The 19,487-nt window shown below is 36.8% G+C and overlaps 2 protein-coding genes across 3 annotated transcripts in view; both read right to left on the bottom strand.

Annotated features, from left to right (window-relative positions):
• Nucleotides 1-992, bottom strand: part of slc27a1a (solute carrier family 27 member 1a) — a 29,832-nt gene extending 28,840 nt beyond the window's left edge. The window contains exons 1-2 of the mRNA XM_055187790.2: nt 450-992; nt 40-207 (exon numbers count right to left, since the gene is read on the bottom strand). Coding sequence (XP_055043765.1) covers nt 40-206 — 167 coding nt within the window. The 5' untranslated portion in view covers nt 207; nt 450-992. The remainder of the gene's footprint in view (nt 1-39; nt 208-449) is intronic.
• A 1,002-nt stretch (nt 993-1,994) lies between these two features.
• On the bottom strand, nt 1,995-12,951 carry ptger1c (prostaglandin E receptor 1c (subtype EP1)). Of its 2 annotated transcripts, XM_055187650.2 has the most exons (3): nt 12,048-12,951; nt 2,630-3,551; nt 1,995-2,541 (listed from the first exon to the last, which is right to left on the bottom strand). In XM_055187650.2, the coding sequence occupies exons 2-3, from the start codon at nt 3,506-3,508 to the stop codon at nt 2,293-2,295; spliced, it is 1,128 nt and encodes a 375-aa protein (XP_055043625.2). In that variant the 5' UTR covers nt 3,509-3,551; nt 12,048-12,951; the 3' UTR covers nt 1,995-2,292. The 2 variants fall into 2 exon arrangements, with proteins under 2 accessions (XP_055043625.2, XP_055043616.2); XM_055187641.2 differs by lacking the exon at nt 12,048-12,951 and having other exon boundaries at nt 2,630-3,999.
• Nucleotides 12,952-19,487: the final 6,536 nt, after the last annotated feature.

The following is a 19,487-nucleotide window of genomic DNA, read 5'->3' as shown; positions in this document are numbered from 1 at the left end:
ATGAGACAGAAAACACGTTGTAGTTGATAAGTGACTCACTATATGTCCCTTTTTGCAGTCCGAATTGCCACATACAGAAACCTCCAACCTCCAGTTCCTAAATAAACACCCACACCCGCAGCGAGGGTCCAGGGCCACGACGCCCCAAAGAGCCGCAGCAGGCCCAAAGACCCGAGAGACAGGGGGCCACTTGACACATAGTGCATCCTAAAACACACAGACACAGTTTCAAATCTATAAATACTATACACACGCCGTTTCACAAATACTATATACACACACACGCTGTTTCACATCTATAAATACTATACACACGCTGTTTCATATCTATAAATACTATAACTCAAGAGTTAGCACCATATACAGCACTTAACACACATCGGATAAGATTACACGCGACTTGTAAAGTTTAATGCTGCCATAAAGTAATAAAACAGCGATAAACTTACCTATGGTGAGGAGATATATGGTTCAAATAAGCCCGATCTGTCGAGACATGGGACGACCTTGTTGTGTGTAGTTGGAGGTTGACCACAGTTATGTCAAAACTACTGTCTGTCCCACACCAATATAACACGAGTGTGTGGTCGCGCTGAAGGCGGGTAAAAGTTTTGCTTAAAACTAGCCTGCGGTTAAAATATGAACATTTCCCGCTTAATATTACTATGCAAAATATGTGTTTATCAACAGCCACCGGCTGTATGGAGCACCATGAAGCCGGAGTTGGTGAGAAATGCGTTTCAAAATGGCAGAGAGAGGCTGTTTTTCAGAATAAAAGCAGGAAAGTAGAGCGTGTTTTAACATGAATGTAATGCAGGTACAGGTAAGATACCTGATTCATGAGTCACGCACGCGCTGTACGTTTGTGTTACAGTGTATTTGGTAAACAGTCATGCACGTTTTGTTTTGATGAAGTCATATAAATATATAAACAGTATAGACATCATTTGTAATTTTCATGCACAAATTTGTCAGACAGCAAATAAACAGAATTACTGCCGAGTTAAGAAAATTAATTGCACACTTCAAAACACTTACAGTATCAGCCCCACCGTCTCTTTTGCAAAATTGACCATGGTAACGATAGTTTCCCCCAAAATACCATGCTGTTGTTATTATGAGAATGAATGCACAAAATAAATAAAAAATATTATTATTATTATTAGGGCTGTAAAAAAATTAATCGCAATTAATCGCATACAAAATAAAAGTTTGATGGCGAATATATTTGTGTGTGTATTGTGTGTAATTATTATATAAATACACACATACATGTTTATGTACACGTATATATTTTTATTAACATATAATATAACATATATTAAAATCTAAATAAATATTTATATACGTGTAAATGTTTCTAAAATACATATATGCATGTGTGTGTATTTATATATACAAAATAATCACACACAGTGCAAACATATATGATATGCAAAAACGAACTTTTATTTTGTATGCAATTAATCACAATTTTATCCCTTGACAACCCTATTTATAAAATTATTATTATTGTTGTTGTTGTTATTGCTATTTTTGTTGTTATTATGACCCATTACTACTACTACTACTACTAAAACTACTACTAAAATATTGATAAAACACAATAATTATAATTAATAATGAAATTGGAGTAGTTATAAGTATGCAAAGTGATCTAATAATAATAATAATAATAATAATAATAATAATAATAATAATAATAATAATAATAATAATAATAATAATAATAATAATAATAATAATAATACATTATCATCATCATTACCATATTATTATTATTATCACTATCATTATTATGACTACTACTACTACAAAATATCGATAATAACACAATAATAATAATAATAATAATAATAATAATAATAATAATAATAATAATAATAATAATACTTTTTTATTAAAACAATACAATCATCATCACCACCATCATCATATTATTATTATTATTATTATATTTTTTGTTACTTTTTATTTTTATTCTGTTTATGATGATGATGATGATTATTGTTGTTGCTGTTTATGACAGGGATGGCCCAATTTTTTTATTTAGACTTTTATAAAGTTGTACCAATCACTTTAGTAATTATGGTATTTTGGTGGTAACTATGGGTATAGTGTAAATATTTGGAGTCTTGAACTGAACATTGAAACGGAAAGTTCTGTAAACATTTTCATGCAAGAAGCATTTGCGTAACAGTATAGCAACAGATCTCCATTTGGCAACAAACAACAGTTTTGATTTTTAATCTCACGCTTTCTGTCTTCTTCTTCAGAAAGCTTTGTGTGTAATCAGTGTAAACTCATTTGCTTTCTGTTCGAGTCTCTGTAGAAGCTGCTCGCTGTGAAAACGACTCTGTCGGGGTGCAGCAGCTGAAGAATCCTGCGCAAAACTGCGCGCCGCAGGAGGATGTAAACCCACGGATCCAGAATCTGATTCCAGCTCGCCAAACGCAGGGCGAGCAGAAGGAATTTTTCGACCTGATGCTCCGGTCTGGCGATTCCCTCATAATACATGATCACGGATATAAGGATGTAAATCTGCATAATGAATGAAACAGAAGAGGGTTGGCATCAACTTGTCAATCTAGCTAATTATAAGTGCAGTGTTGATTAAATGCTCACTCACAAGAAAGGGACTCCAGCAGACACAGGAGACCACGGTTATCACCGCCAACTGTGTCATCATTTCCACATCCAGGGATTGCAGGGATGAGGAGGAGAAGGATCCTTGTCTCCGAACAGTGCTTGTCCTTACACATTTGTCCTTAAACCTGGCCTGAAGCAACTTCCACCCACTTATTATATTAGAAAGAACCGAGATGAGCAATGCTAAAAGGCCTACAGTGGAAAAAGCTAAAGCCAAGCTTGCATCTGCTGTGGAAAGTGAACCGTACACTGGTAAAAAGCACCAGGTACCCGGGAACTGAGGTTTGTAGTCCCCCACGTTCAGCAGGGGGAGTCCACCTAAACTGAGAGCCGATGAGATGATCAGCAGTATGGTGAGCCGGATGCGTACAATGGTGACCACGGTCGAGTGCAAGAGAGGTTGCGTGATGCCTATGCAACGCTCCACGGCCATCGCGCTTCCCAGCAGCAGAGGGCACAGGCCAAAAAACACCATGCAAGCACCGAACAATTTACAGTAACCCTGTGAAGGCTTAAGGAGCACTGCCGCCCCGTGATGCTTTACTCTTCCTAGATGGAGGTGTAGTGCCAGGGCCCCTGTGATCACATGACCCGCCAGGTCACTCAGAAGCAGTCCCGAAGCCAGCAATAGGAACGGGGCTTTGGCCCGACGCCTGAAACGGGTGTAGGAATGTGCGAGGATCGCCAGTGCCGTGAGGTTTGACAGTGCACCGAGCGTCATGGTGAAGTAGGACATCCCAAAAGCTGGCGGGTTAACCAAAGTCTGGGATGTTGAGTTTAGGGTTTGGTTGTCGTAACAGAGAGCCGTGAGATTATAGTGGCATAAAACAGGTAAGGAAGATGTGAAAAGAACATCCATGATGTTACAGAAGGGCAAGAAATTCTTGCTAGGTGAATGTGATCTGAAAAACATGTCAAGAAGCTGTGATGAAGGGTTCTTTCTCCACTTTGGGACATTGGAGAGTCTCTGGCCTTATATAACTGTGAGAATCTACTATTGCTGAAAAAATAAAATAGCTCAGAGAGAAAAGTTTGAAATGCATTAGGACTGGGTGATACTGTACTTCAAATGTGGTGTGGTGGTGATGATGATGATGGTGGTGAATTGGTTGAGAGCATAAGCCACATTGTCAATTTTGCAGTTATTGTAGTTTGTGTCTTGTGAGTATGAGAATGTTAACACAGAAATGTTTAATAGCTTTAATTCAAACTTAAATATAGCTTAAACAACATGATCTCACGGAAAGTCGTGTTATAGTCACGAAAAATTTGATTCATTTATTTGTGTCCATGGCACGAAATTCAGCTTTTTTGTCTTTTGTGTCACTTCGTGTCACGATTTCTAGAATTTTTTTTGTGTCCGTGGCACGGCTTTCTTTTTTCGTGTCATTTTATGTATTGTTTTCTATTTTTTTCTTCTTTTTTTGTAAATCATTGTCGCTTGGGGTTAGATTTGGGGTTTGGGTTAGGATGTAATTTTATGTATTGGTTTCTACATGTTTTTCTTCTGCTTTTAAAACTATTCTCACCTGAAGTTGGGTTAGAGTTGGGGTTTGGGTTAGGATGTCTAAAAATGTAACAGAAAGTGATTCAAACCCGAACCCCAAGCGAAAATGGTAAAAAACAATGAGAAAACAATACATAAAATGAAACGAAAAAGCCGTGCAACGGACACGAAAACCATTCCTAGAAATAGTGACACGAAAAAGACATTCATGCTCAAGGCACGAAATAAAGCTGAATTTCATGCAACGGACAAAAAAATTTTCATGACTATAACACAACCCTCCATGAGATCAGTCTGAGCAAGAAGCAGACTTGGTAATTTATTTTCCTGTATGTTTCATTAAATTGGCTCAACAATATTTTTTATATATTGACATTTTAGTATAAACAAAAGGAACGTAGTGGTGAGTGGGGCACAAACTAACGCAGGATTAAGGGGTTGTGCACACCAAAACTTTTACGCCCACGGCCGGCGCATGTTTTCAATTGTTTCCAATAGAAACTCAGCGTTTTTCAAATAAGCCTGCAGCTAGCGGTTTTCTTCCGCGCAAAAAAACGGCGCCCGCCGTTTTTTCCGCGCTTAGCGCCGAGAGTTGAAAAATGTTCAACTTTGAATTAAAAGCTCCGCTCGTCAATGTCAGTTCTTACGCGGCCGTCCAATCACAGTGGAGGAGGGGCGGGACAAGTATCACAGAAACCAACACAGCTGATGTATCAGAGCTACCAAAGCGCTTAGCTGATGAAAGCTGGAACTCAGCTTAAAAACAGCTGGCATTCGCCGTTGTTCAGGCGTTTTCAGACGCGTTTAAAAGTTTTGGTGTCCACAACCCCTAATGGTAATACAGCTATTTTACATAGTTACTCAGGGCTAAGCATTTATGCTTTTAGGGGCTGGACACATCAAAACTTTTAAACTGGGCTGAAAACGCCTTGAGGACGCCGAATGCCAGCTGTTTTTCAGCCGAGCGCTTTGGTAGCTCTGATACTTTAGCTGTGTGCCGGTTGGTTGATGTGGTAATGTCCCGCCCCTCCTCCACTGTAATTGGACAGCTGTGTGAGAACTGACATTGACGAGCGGAGCTTTTTACTCAAAGTTGAATATTTTTGAACTCTTGAAAAAAATCCAGAGTGCCGGTTTTCAGCGCGGAAAAAACCCGCTAGCTGCTTGCTTATTTGAAAAACGCAGAGTTTCCATTGGAATAAATTGGAAACATGCGCCGGCCGCGGGCGTAAAAGCTTTGGGGTGCACAACCCCTTAGTCTTTTTCTCTTAGCTTACTGTTGAAAGATAACAACCTGCACATTTTTGCAAAGTTTTGATGTGTTTTCATTAAGACAAAAAAAAGACAAAGAGTTTTCGAGGCATGAAAGTAAATTTCTTTATCATATGTTTTTTTTTTATTTCTGAGTCGGCTGTGTAAGTCACCAAATCCACATTTATATCTTAATCACTGTCTTGTTCCCTAAAACACAGCACTATTTTGAAACTTGTCAGCAACTTCTATTAACTAAAAGTATAGACTGAAAACATAATTGTAAAAATGTGTTGTATTTACATAAATCCAAGTAACAAAAACTAAGCATAAGATTAAGCTTAATCCTGCTGCAGATGCCTCCATTCACCATCTAGTGAATTATAATGTTTTCACAACAAACAATCCATGTAATTTTTTTCATGTACAACATTTTATGCAAATGTGACATTGAAAATATAGTGACAATATGTGAACAATTGTTTAAAAATCTTGGCATTAGGTTCTGGTTATAATTATATTCCTCTGTTTCCCTGGTGCATTTACATACGAAAGCAAACATTTTGGCCCACATGTATGTGTTGAATAAAAACAATAAAAAAGGAATTAATGAATGAGTAAATACATAATGTAGACACAAAGAATCAGGCTAAATGGGGTTAATCACTTGGACGAATAACAAATCAGCAACCATGTTCCAAAAATCAGATATTTTTAAGTTAAATATAGAAAAATGACAAAGCAAACTGATAAAAAAAGGATGAAACAGTGGATGGTATTGAGAAACAAACAGAAAAAAGACCACAAATCTAAAAAACAAAGTTTACCCTATTGCTTGCCCTTCATATGAAGAGTAAATAAACAAACAAGAAAGTTAATCATATATCATCATAAGCAGCTCACTGCAAGACGGGAAGATGTGTTGAATTATGGGCTTTTTGTTTTTGTGCACATTTGCCAGACGGGTGAAATTGAAAACTCAAATGGTTCTCTTCAACATCTCTTGACCACCTATTCATCTCACAACAGACAATTCCAGCAGAATATGTAACCCCTGGCCCTGTGTCCTTTCTTTCTCTTTAAACACCATTGATGCTGTCTTGCCAAATGCTTGATTGATTCATCATCTTCTCTCTCCAGCAGATTCATCCTCTGTTCTCATAATTCACACTGCTGTCTTTTCTTCTCTCCCTACATCTGTTTGCTAACATTACATTTGTTCTCTGCGGATAAAGTTTGCTCTGTTTTATTTCAATTATTGCCAGTTTAGGTCAACATTTTTTTAACCTGGAAAGATTTTAACCTGGATTTCACAGGTCAGATATTGCTACCCAGTCTCCTGAGGATGTCGAGCAATACATACGCCAAATTCCACTTTGGCGTGCATACGCCAGTCCTTCCCATTCACTTAAACGGTGCATCTTTTTTTATAATTTTATTTATTGGTTTCTCAATTTTTTTCTGTTTTTTAAACCATTTTCGCTTGGGTTTAGGGTTAGATTTTAGATTTGCTTAATGAGGTTATTTAATATAAAGGTTTCTCCATGTTTTCGTCCATATTTAAGCCATGGTCACTTGGAGTTGGGGTTTGGGTTAGGATGTCATTTTTATATAACAAAAAGTTGTTCTAACTCTAAACCCAAGCGAAAATGATAAAAAAAATTGCAAAAAAATTGAGAAACCAATAAATAAAGTGGAATTTGGCATATGCATTGCACGACCCCCACACTTCGTGCCACTCATACGCATCCTCAGGAGACTGGGCCGGATATTCGGTCTCAGTTTGAAGCTGTGAGGCTGTTACAGTGATTGATGTTAAAGCTAAAATGTGTGGATAAACAAAATTTTTCAGTCAAACAGATGGTCTAACCATAAAAACATTGACCACAGTTTTCAATGTTTAAACTTCAAGTGTATAAACGTATAAGTTGCAATAACTTATAACTTATTATATAAACTTATAGAGGCGATTTCCTGGACAGGGTTTAGTCCCAAGCTAAAATGCATGTTTGAGCTGCCTTAACCTTCTAATACGTCGTTCGTAAGTTCTTACTTAAACTGGGACATATAGTCCAAACTAGGCTTAGTAACTGCTAGTTAGTTTATAACTAACTTTGTACTTTATTCGGTTGCATCATTTTCTCTGTTCTTAAGGCGGAACGTAGCTAGTAGGTCGTAAGCTCTCACGTAAAGTAATGCATTGTTGCATAGAACGACACCTATTTTTCTTAACACAATCACAAGCCTTCTAATAGGTAAAAAGGAAATAGTCTAAACAGCATGTAATTTCAAACTCATTGTTGACTGGCCTAAACTGAAAGTTAAAAAAGACGTTAAAGGTGCAGTGTGTACATTTTAGCGACATCAAGTGATGAGATTGCAAATTGCAACCAACGGCTCAGCCCACTGCTCACCCCTCCCTTTTGAAACGCATAGAGGAGCTACAGTAGCCTCCACTGGAAAAACATGTCATCCTTGGAGACAAAAATGTTTTTCCGTTAAGGGCTTCTGTAGAAACATATGGTGGCACAAAATGGCGACTTCCACATATATTATATTGCATTTCTGTCAAGAGATCTTTCTAAAAATTACACACGGCACCTTTAAAGCAAATGTTATAGAACTCAAAACATTACACTTTTAAAGGTGCAGTGTGTAAATTTTAGCGGCATCTAGTGGTGATGTTGTGAATTGCAACCAACGGCTCAGTCCACTGCTTACCCCTCGCTTTTGAAACACACGGTAGCCATCGCCAGACAAACATGTCATCGTCGGAGACAACTTAGTAAAAAAATGTTGTCCGTTAAAGGAAACATGGTGGCACAAAATGGCGACTTCCATGTAAGGGGACCCTCGTGTATGTAGATAAAAACGTCTCATTCTAAGGTAATAAACACATAACGGTTCATTATGAAAAGTCTTTATACACCCCTGATAATATAGTTTTGTATATTATTTTGCATTTCTGTCAAGAGATCCTTCTAAAAAATTACACACTGCACCTTTAATTGAAAATATCTTTCTCACACATGGAGGAGAAAATAAACAGTAAGAAACATTTCAGTCATGAAGAAATTCTTATTTTAATTGATGGATACAAAGAAAACAAAACAGTTCTTGAAAACTCGTTGACAAACTTACGGATCTTCATAATCAATTACGAGCTCATCGTAAATTCCGTAAATATTTAGTTACAACTTACTGTTACGTTTAAACTAAGTTTAATGGTGCTATTCTTGTTTTACTCGACTTAAGTGCAGCTTTCGACACAATTTCACATAGTATTCTTTTAAACCGTTTATCTGACATTGGTATCACTGATGTTCCTTATGCCTGGTTTTTATTATACCTTTCTAATCGCACACAGTTCGTACAACTGAAAAAAATTAGTTCCCAACCTTCTCCTGTTAGCTGTGGTGTTCCCCAAGGTTCTGTCCTAAGACCCCTATTGCTCCTAATTTACCTTCTCCCTCTCGGCAAAATCTTTTTAAAATTTGGTATTAAATTTCACTGTTACGCTGACAATACGCAGCTTTATATATCTACTAACCCTGACTCCATTCTTCACCTTCCTTGTCTTACCAACTGCCTTCACGAAATAAATGTCTGGTTTTCTGCTAATTTCCTCAAACTTAATGGCAGTAAGACTGAAGTCCTTCTCATTGGTACTAATTCTACTCTCTCCAAGTCAAGCAGTTTTTCTTTACCTATTGATGGTTCCTCTATTTCTCCTTCCCACCAGACTAGGAACTTGGGGGTTATTTTCGACAGCAACCTTTCGTTTGAAGCTCATATTAATAATATAACCAGGTCTTGTTATTTCCATCTCTCGCCTCCGGCCATTTCTCACTTCACATAGCTCCTCTATTCTTGTTCATTCGCTTGTAACCTCCCGTATTGATTACTGTAATTCTTTATTATTTGGTGTACCACACAAATCTCTTCGTAAACTTCAGCTGATTCAGAAATCCGCAGCTCGTATTATAACCCGGACTTCACCTACTCAACATATCACCCCATCACTTTAACAACTACACTGGCTTCCAATCAAATTCCGAATTGAATTAAAAATTCTCCTTCTCACATACAAATCTCTTCATAGCCTCGCTCCACCTTACCTTTCCGACCTCTTACAGCCCCACACACCCTCTCGAACTCTTTGCTCCTTCTCATTGGGTCTCCTTCATACACCTTCTGCTCACCTAACCACCATGGGCCATAGGGCCTTTAACCGTGTTTCTCCTCGTCTTTGGAATTCTCTCCCAGCTAACATCCGTAATTCAGATTCATTAGATCAATTAAAAGTCAAACTTAAAACTCATTTATTTAGAACCGCTTATCTTTCTTGATTACTCTGTGCACTCAAGTCTAGTAGCTTTTAATTTGTGTTTTTTATTGATACTTTTGTTTATTGTTATTTCTGTTATTATTGTCACTGTTGCTTCTTGTTGTACGGTGACGTTGAGTGGTTTGAAAGGCGCCTTAAATAAAAAAAATGCATTATTATTATATTTTTGGGTTCTTTCTAACCCCAAATAGCTGGAAGAAATCTGAAAAAAAAGACAAACCAAAGCATGGGTCCTGGGAAGTTATTTAAAAATATCTTGTACTGACATATCTTAACGTATATCAGTGCCATTGTTTTGTCTCAAGATGCACAACAGTAATGTTTTTTGTAAGCTTTGTTTGTTAAAACTACTTATAACTAAGACCTTGTCCTGGATTAATCTAAACCAGTGGTCTCCACCACGTTGCCTGCACAGAGTCTGTGAGTTGCCCGCCAAAGCACATTTTTATTAATAGCCTCAATTTTAATATTCATTTATCACAGATTTTTAAATTGCTTGGCTTTTATAGGTTGACATTTTAAACAATGATAAAACAAGTAAAATAAAATAAAACGAAATAACTTTTGAGTAGATAATATAAAAAAGTAGCCCTCCAGATTGTTTTATCCATTGTGGTAGCCCTCGCTCAAAAAGGTTGGAGACCCCCCTATCTAAACCCTGTCCAGGAAACCCCATAGATTTTCCATTAAAAATAACACACATTACTTATGTTATAACTGATCTGACCCATAAAGTTTGCTAATTTGTAAAAAAATGTAATGTAATGTAAAACAATTGTGTACATTAGTAAAATCCAAAAGTAAACAAGTTAGTTTACACTCCTGGGTTATTGTTAAACCCAGCGTTGGGTCAAAAAGTGATGAACTCAACATGTTGGGTTGTAATTTAAATGCATTTTAAAGTTTAAAATCCGGTGTTGTTTTTACCCATTGGTGTGTCAAATATAAAAATTTTCATGGGTTAATTTAACCCGACGGCTAGGTTTGACCTTTATAGTATAATTGTACCAATTACATTTTCCTACACTCTAAAATGCTGGTTTATTTTCAACCCAGTGTTGGGTCAAAAAGGGATGAAGAACATAACCCAACATTTTGGGTTGAAACATCCCAGCTTAGGTTCAATTACAACCCAAGGGTCTGAGCTCGTCCTTTTTTTTAAACAATTTAACAATAATTTATTTAGCAGACATTAAATAACATCAGTTTTACAGTAAAATTAACATTTGTAAACTTCTGCACAGTTACTAACATTTAAGCAGTGACTTCAAAATGTGAAAATGTCTTATAATAGCATTTCCTTTATACTGTAACTGATGAAGCTGCTCCTGTCAATCCTGTCTTATCCATCAGGAGCTCACAATAATGTTTTCTTCTCTGAGCCAGACTAATACGGCAAAAATCCCCATGGAGGTGAATTCAAAGGGTTATTCACACCTGGAAAATGGACTACTGAGACTAGAGAGGGCAGACGCTAGCTTTTTGTCACTTTTTCTTTTTTAACACTAAACAAAATGACATACTTCTCCACAATGCTCCAAAACGAAACTGTAATGGGGTAATGATTGTGCCTGATCCAACTTAGCAGATTGTCATTCTGGTTACTGGACGCTACACTGCACTCTCGGAGCAATCACAAATCTCATTTTTAATCTCGGACAACGTCGAACCGACTGCGGCGGGAGATGATTCTCAACAGAGGTCTGACAAAAAGCAGCAAAATCTTGGTGAGTAAATGCGAGTGCATTACAGAGTTTCTCAGCATGAAGACAGTATGACCATATCAGGTCACAGAGACAGTCTGTGTACAAGCTTCATTTTTTGGAAATGGTTTACTGAATTAGACCTGCTTGCGTGTTTGGTGATGCATTTTAAAATAAAATATTTTGAACCTTGCAAAAACATTTCTGCCATGTTTTGACGTTTGGGATGAAGTTTGTTGCTTTCCCAAATTCAGTCAGAGACTTTAATGGTTGACATTTTAACCTCATTTTGGAAGTATTTTTATTCATGTTTTACAATGCAGGAAAGTCCTTTAATCCAAATCAAATCAGTTTATTATGGATGGTTGCAAAGTCCCCAATTACCACAAAAAAATGAAATGTCGCTGAGACTCATGAAATGAATTTAGAGCTCGTGCTATCAGAGCGCTCCAGGATAGTAATAATAATCAATTATAATGGCAGTTATGGTAAAACACAATTAAATGCACAAACTTCAAAGTTCTGCTTGCTTGCTCATAAATGTTATATAGCATATATACTGTAGAAATAAGAGCTTTGGTTCACTTACCCAGTGTCCAAGAGTCTATTTCATCTGTTTCAGCAGCAATGCACCTCTTCATGGTCTGGGCAGATCTATCCTTATCATTTACAGCCTTTGAGCAAAACAGCTCTCTCTCTCTTGCTCTCTCTCACCCAACCCCTCATCCCTCTTTTTCTGTCTCTCTTTTCTCCATCTTCTATCCATGCAAAGCATCCAATATTGGTAAAATGCACACGTTTATCAATGGCCCGGGGTTGCATCGACTATCCTGCGGCTATCTGTATTAAACAATTATCAAGTTAATGACAAGTATATGCATAACTTGTGGACTTATTGGGTGTGCCAGATTCACTTGCATTATGGTGTACGGGTGAATGATCTCTTGAACATAATTGAAAAAAGACGTAATCACCCCTCTGTCAATCACAGATTGGCAATTCAATTTTGTGCTTGAGGGATTGTGTGGTGTAGAATGCTGAAGGTCTATTCGCCCACGGATCATAGAGCACCTGTGGAATCGAATTAGTACAAACAAAACAGACAGCATAATGACACATAAATGATCTCCCGCTTTCGCTTTTAATTTGTTGTTATTGTGTCTGCATTCCCTTCGGGGATTATGCGATTGTATACATTGGTTTTTTAAAAAGTTTTGTTTTCAACACAGCCTGCAGTCTACAAGTACATCTCGCTCATTAGATTATGCATTACATTTAGTAAAACAGGTTTCCTCATTAAAATGTTCAATGTGGGAAAAGTCTTTTAATCAGCCATTAAACAAAGGGTTGATAAACTGATGGGCTGTGACTCAGAAACAGGCCACAGGTTTATTTAGATAAGGTTGTGGACTGGAGGTATAATGTTATATTCAATTAATTAAATGCAATTGGGCAGGCATGCGCTCCTAAAAAAAGCAACGAAAGGGTTTTGCACCAGTGCCATAGAAAAAACAAATTTAGCTCTGACAGATAAAAAATCTGAGAAACTTTATTAAAAAAAGCTAAATAAATAATCAGCTGTCATTAGCAACCACCTGATCTCACGAATTTCTGTGGTATAGACACAGAACTTTTGCTCATTTTTCCGTGGCATTCTCACGGATATCGCATTTTTCCGTGGCCCTACCACGGACTGGTTCTCATGGATTGGTTACTCAACTGTTTTGTCCTATTTTTTACCATTGTTTAGGGTTAGATTTACATAAAATGAGATCCTTACTCAAACCCAACTCTAATCCCAATGCAAGGCGACAATTGTTTAAAGTTTAGAAAATATAAAATAATAAAAAAGTAAAAATAGTATTATAAAACGGCTCGTTCTGGTTCTTCATTCTGATTGGTTGAAACGCGTTCTAAGCCGCGATAAAATACCCCGGTAAACCCACAGTTCAGACCGCATCACAAGTATCACTGCGCCACTGTTGCTGCGTACTGATTTATGAAAATAAACACCACAGTCTTTAATCATTTTTTTATTTTTCTACCTTTGCACAATTATGGCGATATCCAGATAAATGTCAATAAATATTGTTGAGTCATTTCGTCAATATAGAGAAAACATTCTCTGAGATGTTTTTGTCTTATTGATATTTCCGCTATTATCCACTAGATGGCAATCTTACCCAACTTAAACACTGACGCATTCACTCGACACAACAGCGTTGTGGTGGACTTAGCATGACGTGTAAGTTTTGATCAGGCTCTGAATCTGATCTCTTACAAAAGTTCTTCACAAAAAATGGAATTATCTACGCTTTTAGCTGAAAATGTGAGAGGTTATAACTGATAAGAGAACAAAGAAGGTAGGATGAAACTTTTTTTTTTGTTGTTGTTGGAAAGCGGACGGACTGTTCTTTCATTTGATATTTTATGTTTATTTAAAGAAGATAATTTTTCTGTAAGGCATTAAACTAAAACTGGGTGGCAACTTAAAAAAAAAAACGCTGACGGGGAAAGAGTTAAGAATGCTTCCAAGCATATTTGATCATCACTTCAACAGTTGCACAATATAAATGTTTATGTATATTTTAGATGAATGTTGATATATATAAATAAACACCACAGTCTTTAATCATATTTTCATTGTGTCTTTGCTGCGTCTGTGTTGTTTGTGAACTGTGCTCTGTTGCAGCCACACTTGATTCTGAGGAACTACTTTGTTTGGCGGAAGAGTAATATTTGTACTAATATAATTACAACTTATTTGTGTTTTATTTTGTGAAACCCTGCTATGCATATGATGTAACCGTTTTATAAACGCCATAAACCCCGCAAAGCAGTGGGTTACCAGTGCATTTTATAACAGCTAAGGGGGTTTAGGCACTCCGCTTCACGTCGTGCCTAACAACGCCCCTTAGCTGTTATAAAATGCACTGGTAACCCACTGCTTTGCGGGGTTAATTGCTTTATAAACCAATACTTAAAGTGACATCCTAATGCAAACACCAAATCTAACCCTATACATGCACCTGTTGAATGCTTTATTCTAGTTGAGAAATGTTTCACAGGTATGCATTATTTTTCGATAAACGCACACCTGACCTGTCAAATGTCTTAAAGGGCCCATATTTCATGGCTAAAAAGCATATTACTTTGTGTATTTGGTGTAATACAATGTGTTTGCGTAGTTTTTGGTTCAAAAACGTATTATTTTCCACGTACCGTACATTATTGTAGCACCTCTATGTCCCGCCCGTCTGTAACAGGTCGTTTTGTACAAAGCTCATCGTTTTGAGAAAGCGCGTTGTGAACTGATTCACCAGCTATCCAATGCGTTATGATTGGACGAATACCTCAATTACGTAAACGGCAATGTGATGCTCCTTGCCACGTTTTGAAAGATGAGCTCCCAAAGCAATAGTGAAAGCCAGGAGATACTATCGTATTTACTATCAATACAAACCTGAATCTGACCTAGAAAACACAGATGGCTAAGCTGATCGATCAACTTTACCAGCGCAATGTGAGCAGAACGTAACAGATTGTAAGGATACTAAAACATAAAACCATGTCTGCATTTGTGATCGTAGAAACGACAACAAAGCGCTACTCTACACTACACAAAACTCGCATTTGAACCGTCAGTACACTGAAAAAAATTAATCATTCAATTCACTTTTTTAAGGTAAGTGGTAGCAATCAATTTACTTAAGCTACACTTAAACAAAAAAGATTAGTAAAGTAAAATAAAATAAAAAACTTTTGTTTAAATGTAGCTTAAATAAAATGATTGCAACCACTTACCTTAAAATAATTGAGAAATTGAATGAATAATTTTTTTCAGTGAAATACTTTAACTATGAAAACATCGGCTACTGGATGTCTGTCAGCAAAACCAGAATGTAGTTGCAAAGTTAGAAATGCTTCACTTTTTAGATGAAGCCTTTGTGTACATCCAGCCTCCCTCGTGTTTATAAAGAAGTCCTTTTGTAAAATGTGCAGCACACAATCAAACATTTAGGCTGTTCTGTTCTGAAACAGTGTTGTAAAATGAAAAACCTAACCACTGATTTCTTAATGTTTACTCAATCAGCAGGCCAAACAAAGTAGTTTGCCTTTCGCAGGTGAAAACACAACATCTCCACGACATGGAAGCAGCAACAATACTACAGCATGATTAAAAGTTACCACCTCTTTCTTTGCCAGAAGTGGACACTACTTGAGTATTTAAGTTACATTTTCCAAGCATCTGTGCTTTCTCAGAATGTTTGTCTTGGGAAAAAATTTACTTTACTTTACTAAAAAATGTTCATTACATTCTAAAGCATAAAATCATACTGTGTTCTAATTTTATATTGCATATTAAAATTGATTTAATACCTAATTACATAAAATTGTGTACTTTTACTTTCTTGAGTACTTTTTACTTAAGTAAAAGTAAAAAAAAAAACTAGATGTTAATATACTTAAATATTAAATCTAAACCAAAAACTTGAAATTATGAAATGCATGGAGTAAAAATTATGATAATATGCTTTGGAATGTATGTTTTCCAAAGAAAAACACTGTGGAAAGTAAAAATACTCAAGTAGTGTCAAACTCTGATCTTTGCATATACATTAGGGCGGAATTATGAAATGTTAAAGGGGCCATGGCACAAGACTTTTTTAAGATGTCAAATAAATCTTTGGTTTTCCCGGAGTACATATGTGAATTTTTAGCTCAAAATACCATATAGATAATTTATTATAGCATGTTAAAATTGCTACTTTGTAGGTGTGTGCAAAAATGTGTTGTTTTGGGTGTGTCCTTTACAATGCAAATGAGCTGATGAAATGCAAACACTGATCACAATGATGGTGGTTTGTTGCAATTAAAACTCAATTGTGCTTTTCTCTGCACTAAATGGCAGTGCTGTGGTTGGATAGTGCAGATTAAGTGGTGGTATTATTATAATAAGAGCTCCTTATGACATCACAAGGGGAGCCACATTTCAACGACCTATTTTTTATGCGCTTGTAGAGAATGGTTTACCGAAACTAAGTTACTGGGTTGATCTTTTTCACATTTTCTAGGTTGATAGAAGCACTGGGGACCCAATCATAGCACTTAAACATGGAAAAAGTCAGATTTTCATGCCATGGCCCCTTTACACTAATATGATGTCTAACACATGGGCGTGTTTGAACGAGCCGTTTTAGGTAGGTGTGGATTCACAAATCTCTTTGGATTTGAAACTTTAATTTTTGCAACTTTACAGATCTTTTATGTGCACAGACATCTTAAACACTTTAAAAACAAAGGAACAAATGAAATCGGGTCATATGACTCCTTTAAAATAACTACCTAAGCAAAGTCAGGGCTAACTGTGGTATTCCGCTTGGCCTCGTGCCACATTACCACCTTGGGTGTGCATTATTTTCTAATAATTTAACGGACTGTTGTCAATTTTTCCTTACATATTCTCTCTCTGTAGATATTTCTGGGGGTGTAACTGTAATTTTAGCAGCAGCTGATGAGTGTCTGTCTTTCCCCAGTAACATCTTCATTTCATCTGATTCTGAAGAGCTGTGAAACTCTACTATGAGCTTTGAGATTTTGTCAAAGTGTTTTTCTCTAAGCTCTTACTACAGTGAAGGAGAAAGTGTGTCTCTGTCTCGATCTTGCCACTGTCACAGTGAATACAGATTCGCTCTTCTTTTGGTAGACATATTTGTCGGTCTCTGCATTTCTCTCTATTGCCAGACTGTGAATACTGATTCTGTATTTAATCTCTCCCATTATACGTTCATTAAATATTTTTGCTTCGAATCCACTTAATCCGGAACTCAGGCCTGATTACTGATTACTGATTAAAGGGACACTTCACCCATTTGCATCAAGCTTTGTATAGTTTGAACCCCAGTCATGTTTTTGAATGGTCGTGCATTAGTTGCTCAGTTGCCGCTGAGACAGGAGAAATACAGATTTCAGTGTTGCACTTCCTTCTTTCAATGATGTAAAAATCATAATTTTGCATCATTGAAAGCAGGAAGTCCAATATCTTTGTTGAGGAGGTGAGACTACAAACACTCCTTTTCTCGGTCAAATAGGCACAAAATTCTAAATGTATGTTACATTTCGACTACAAATATGACGCACTTTCAATATAGATTAATGTTTCTACGGGTGAAATGCTCCTTTAATAACCTTTTTATTGCCATTAAAGGCAGGATAGGCAGGAATTATCTAACAAACTTTTTTACAAATTTGTTTAAACTGTCTTTATATACCAATACATAATTAAAATGTAAGTACTCTGAAAAAGAGAGTATAAAACTCGAGTGTCTGTAGAACTTTCACGATTCAGCTAATCATTTCCATTCGGGACGAAACAAATGATTGGCTTGCGCGACTATCACGCAAGCCAACTGGCACCACCCCTGTTGCTACGGGATCTGCCCACACATGCGCACACCCGATTGATTTGAACGTGCACGAGACACTCTAGGAAGAGCGAAAGTATGGCAGAGAAAGAGCATTCAGAACTCACAGTACCTGCATATGCAGTCAGCGAAGGCAAACAAAGGGATAAATGAAGAAATCAAACGAGAGTAAATATCGCGTGGCTTTTCCACGAGTCGACGATGTGGTAGCGGTATTGTAGTCTCCGGTGTGTAGTCCTCATCAGAGTCAACAATGCTTTCATCACGGAAACTCTTACATGCAAAACACCATATATGTTATGAATCTTCCACGAAATTCACCTTCATTACAGTGTAACTGATGGTAATAAAAAAACGTGTATCAATGCAACCTGTTTTTAGCTTTGTCTTATAAATATAACTAGCTTGTTCGTTACCGAATCAAATAAAATATATTTTAAACTTTACCAGTATCGATATGCTAGCTTAATAGTGAGTACTTAAAGCCATCATATTTGTTTTTATTCATAGTGATAAAGTTAATTGTACATGTGATTGTGACATGATGTTACTACATGCACCGCGCTCCTTCCTCTCCGCTCGTCTGAGGTAAATGCTTCTCCCAGCAGAGTCGGTCAACGTTGCGCGTTCATGTGTTTTGGGGGCGTGGCTTTAGAAGAACCCAGAAGGGAGGGGGTGGAGTGAATGGAAATAATTAGCTGTGTTTAAAACAGTCGTGAGAGGTCTACAGACACTCTCTTTTTCAGAGTACTTACATTTTACTTAGGTATTGGTATATAAAGACAGTTTAAAGTCGCCATGAAACGAAAGTATCGATTGCCTTATTTTCCCCGTGGTGACGTATATCCGAGTGAAAGCGGCTTCTGAAAAGAAATAAGGCAGGGTTGGATTTGAATTTGTCCATCGAGATTTGATTATATCATTTGAAGTTGGGTTGTGTTGCTAATTGCTAATCTCAGCGATCTTTTCCCAGGCCCCGCCCACCTGCCATACCATATGACTGGAAGTAAAGAGAGATTGTTTTGAGGAGGAGAGGAGATTTGCGTTTTTGATTAAAGATTATGAGCACACACAATTTTTTTAAAATAATGAAGCTCACAGATAAGTCATTTGTTAATAATACCACAATATTAAAAAAAAAAAAATATATATATATATAGTTTTTCATTTCAATTTCATTGTGACTTTAAACAAAAGTGTTTTAGACTTTTTTAGACTTAAACCTGCCTACTCTGCCTTTAAAGTGAAATAAACACACAAGCCTGATAAAAAAATGCTAATTTACAAGAAAACATGCAATGCAAAATTGCATTTATTTATTTACTGAATGTCCAGCAAATACGTTCCCCTAACGTTAGTTTTTGGTTCCCATAATGTTATTTTCCAAAGTTTGTTTTCGGTTAGCCAGGAGTTTTCTTACAAAATAGAATGTTATTTTTAGGTTAGTTTAACGTTCCCCTAACGTTAGGGTAAGGGTAAACTCACCTAAAAATAACGTTTCTCTAACGTTGTTCTACCGTTATTCTAACTTATTCTAACGTTAGGGAAACGTTACACTAACCTAAAAATAACGTTCTACTTCTGTAAAGAAAACTTTCCTGGCT

This window comes from Misgurnus anguillicaudatus, chromosome 19 (genome assembly GCF_027580225.2).
Source record: "Misgurnus anguillicaudatus chromosome 19, ASM2758022v2, whole genome shotgun sequence".
Classification (NCBI taxonomy): Eukaryota; Metazoa; Chordata; class Actinopteri; order Cypriniformes; family Cobitidae; genus Misgurnus; species Misgurnus anguillicaudatus.
This window is presented reverse-complemented; position numbering and strand designations above follow the sequence as displayed.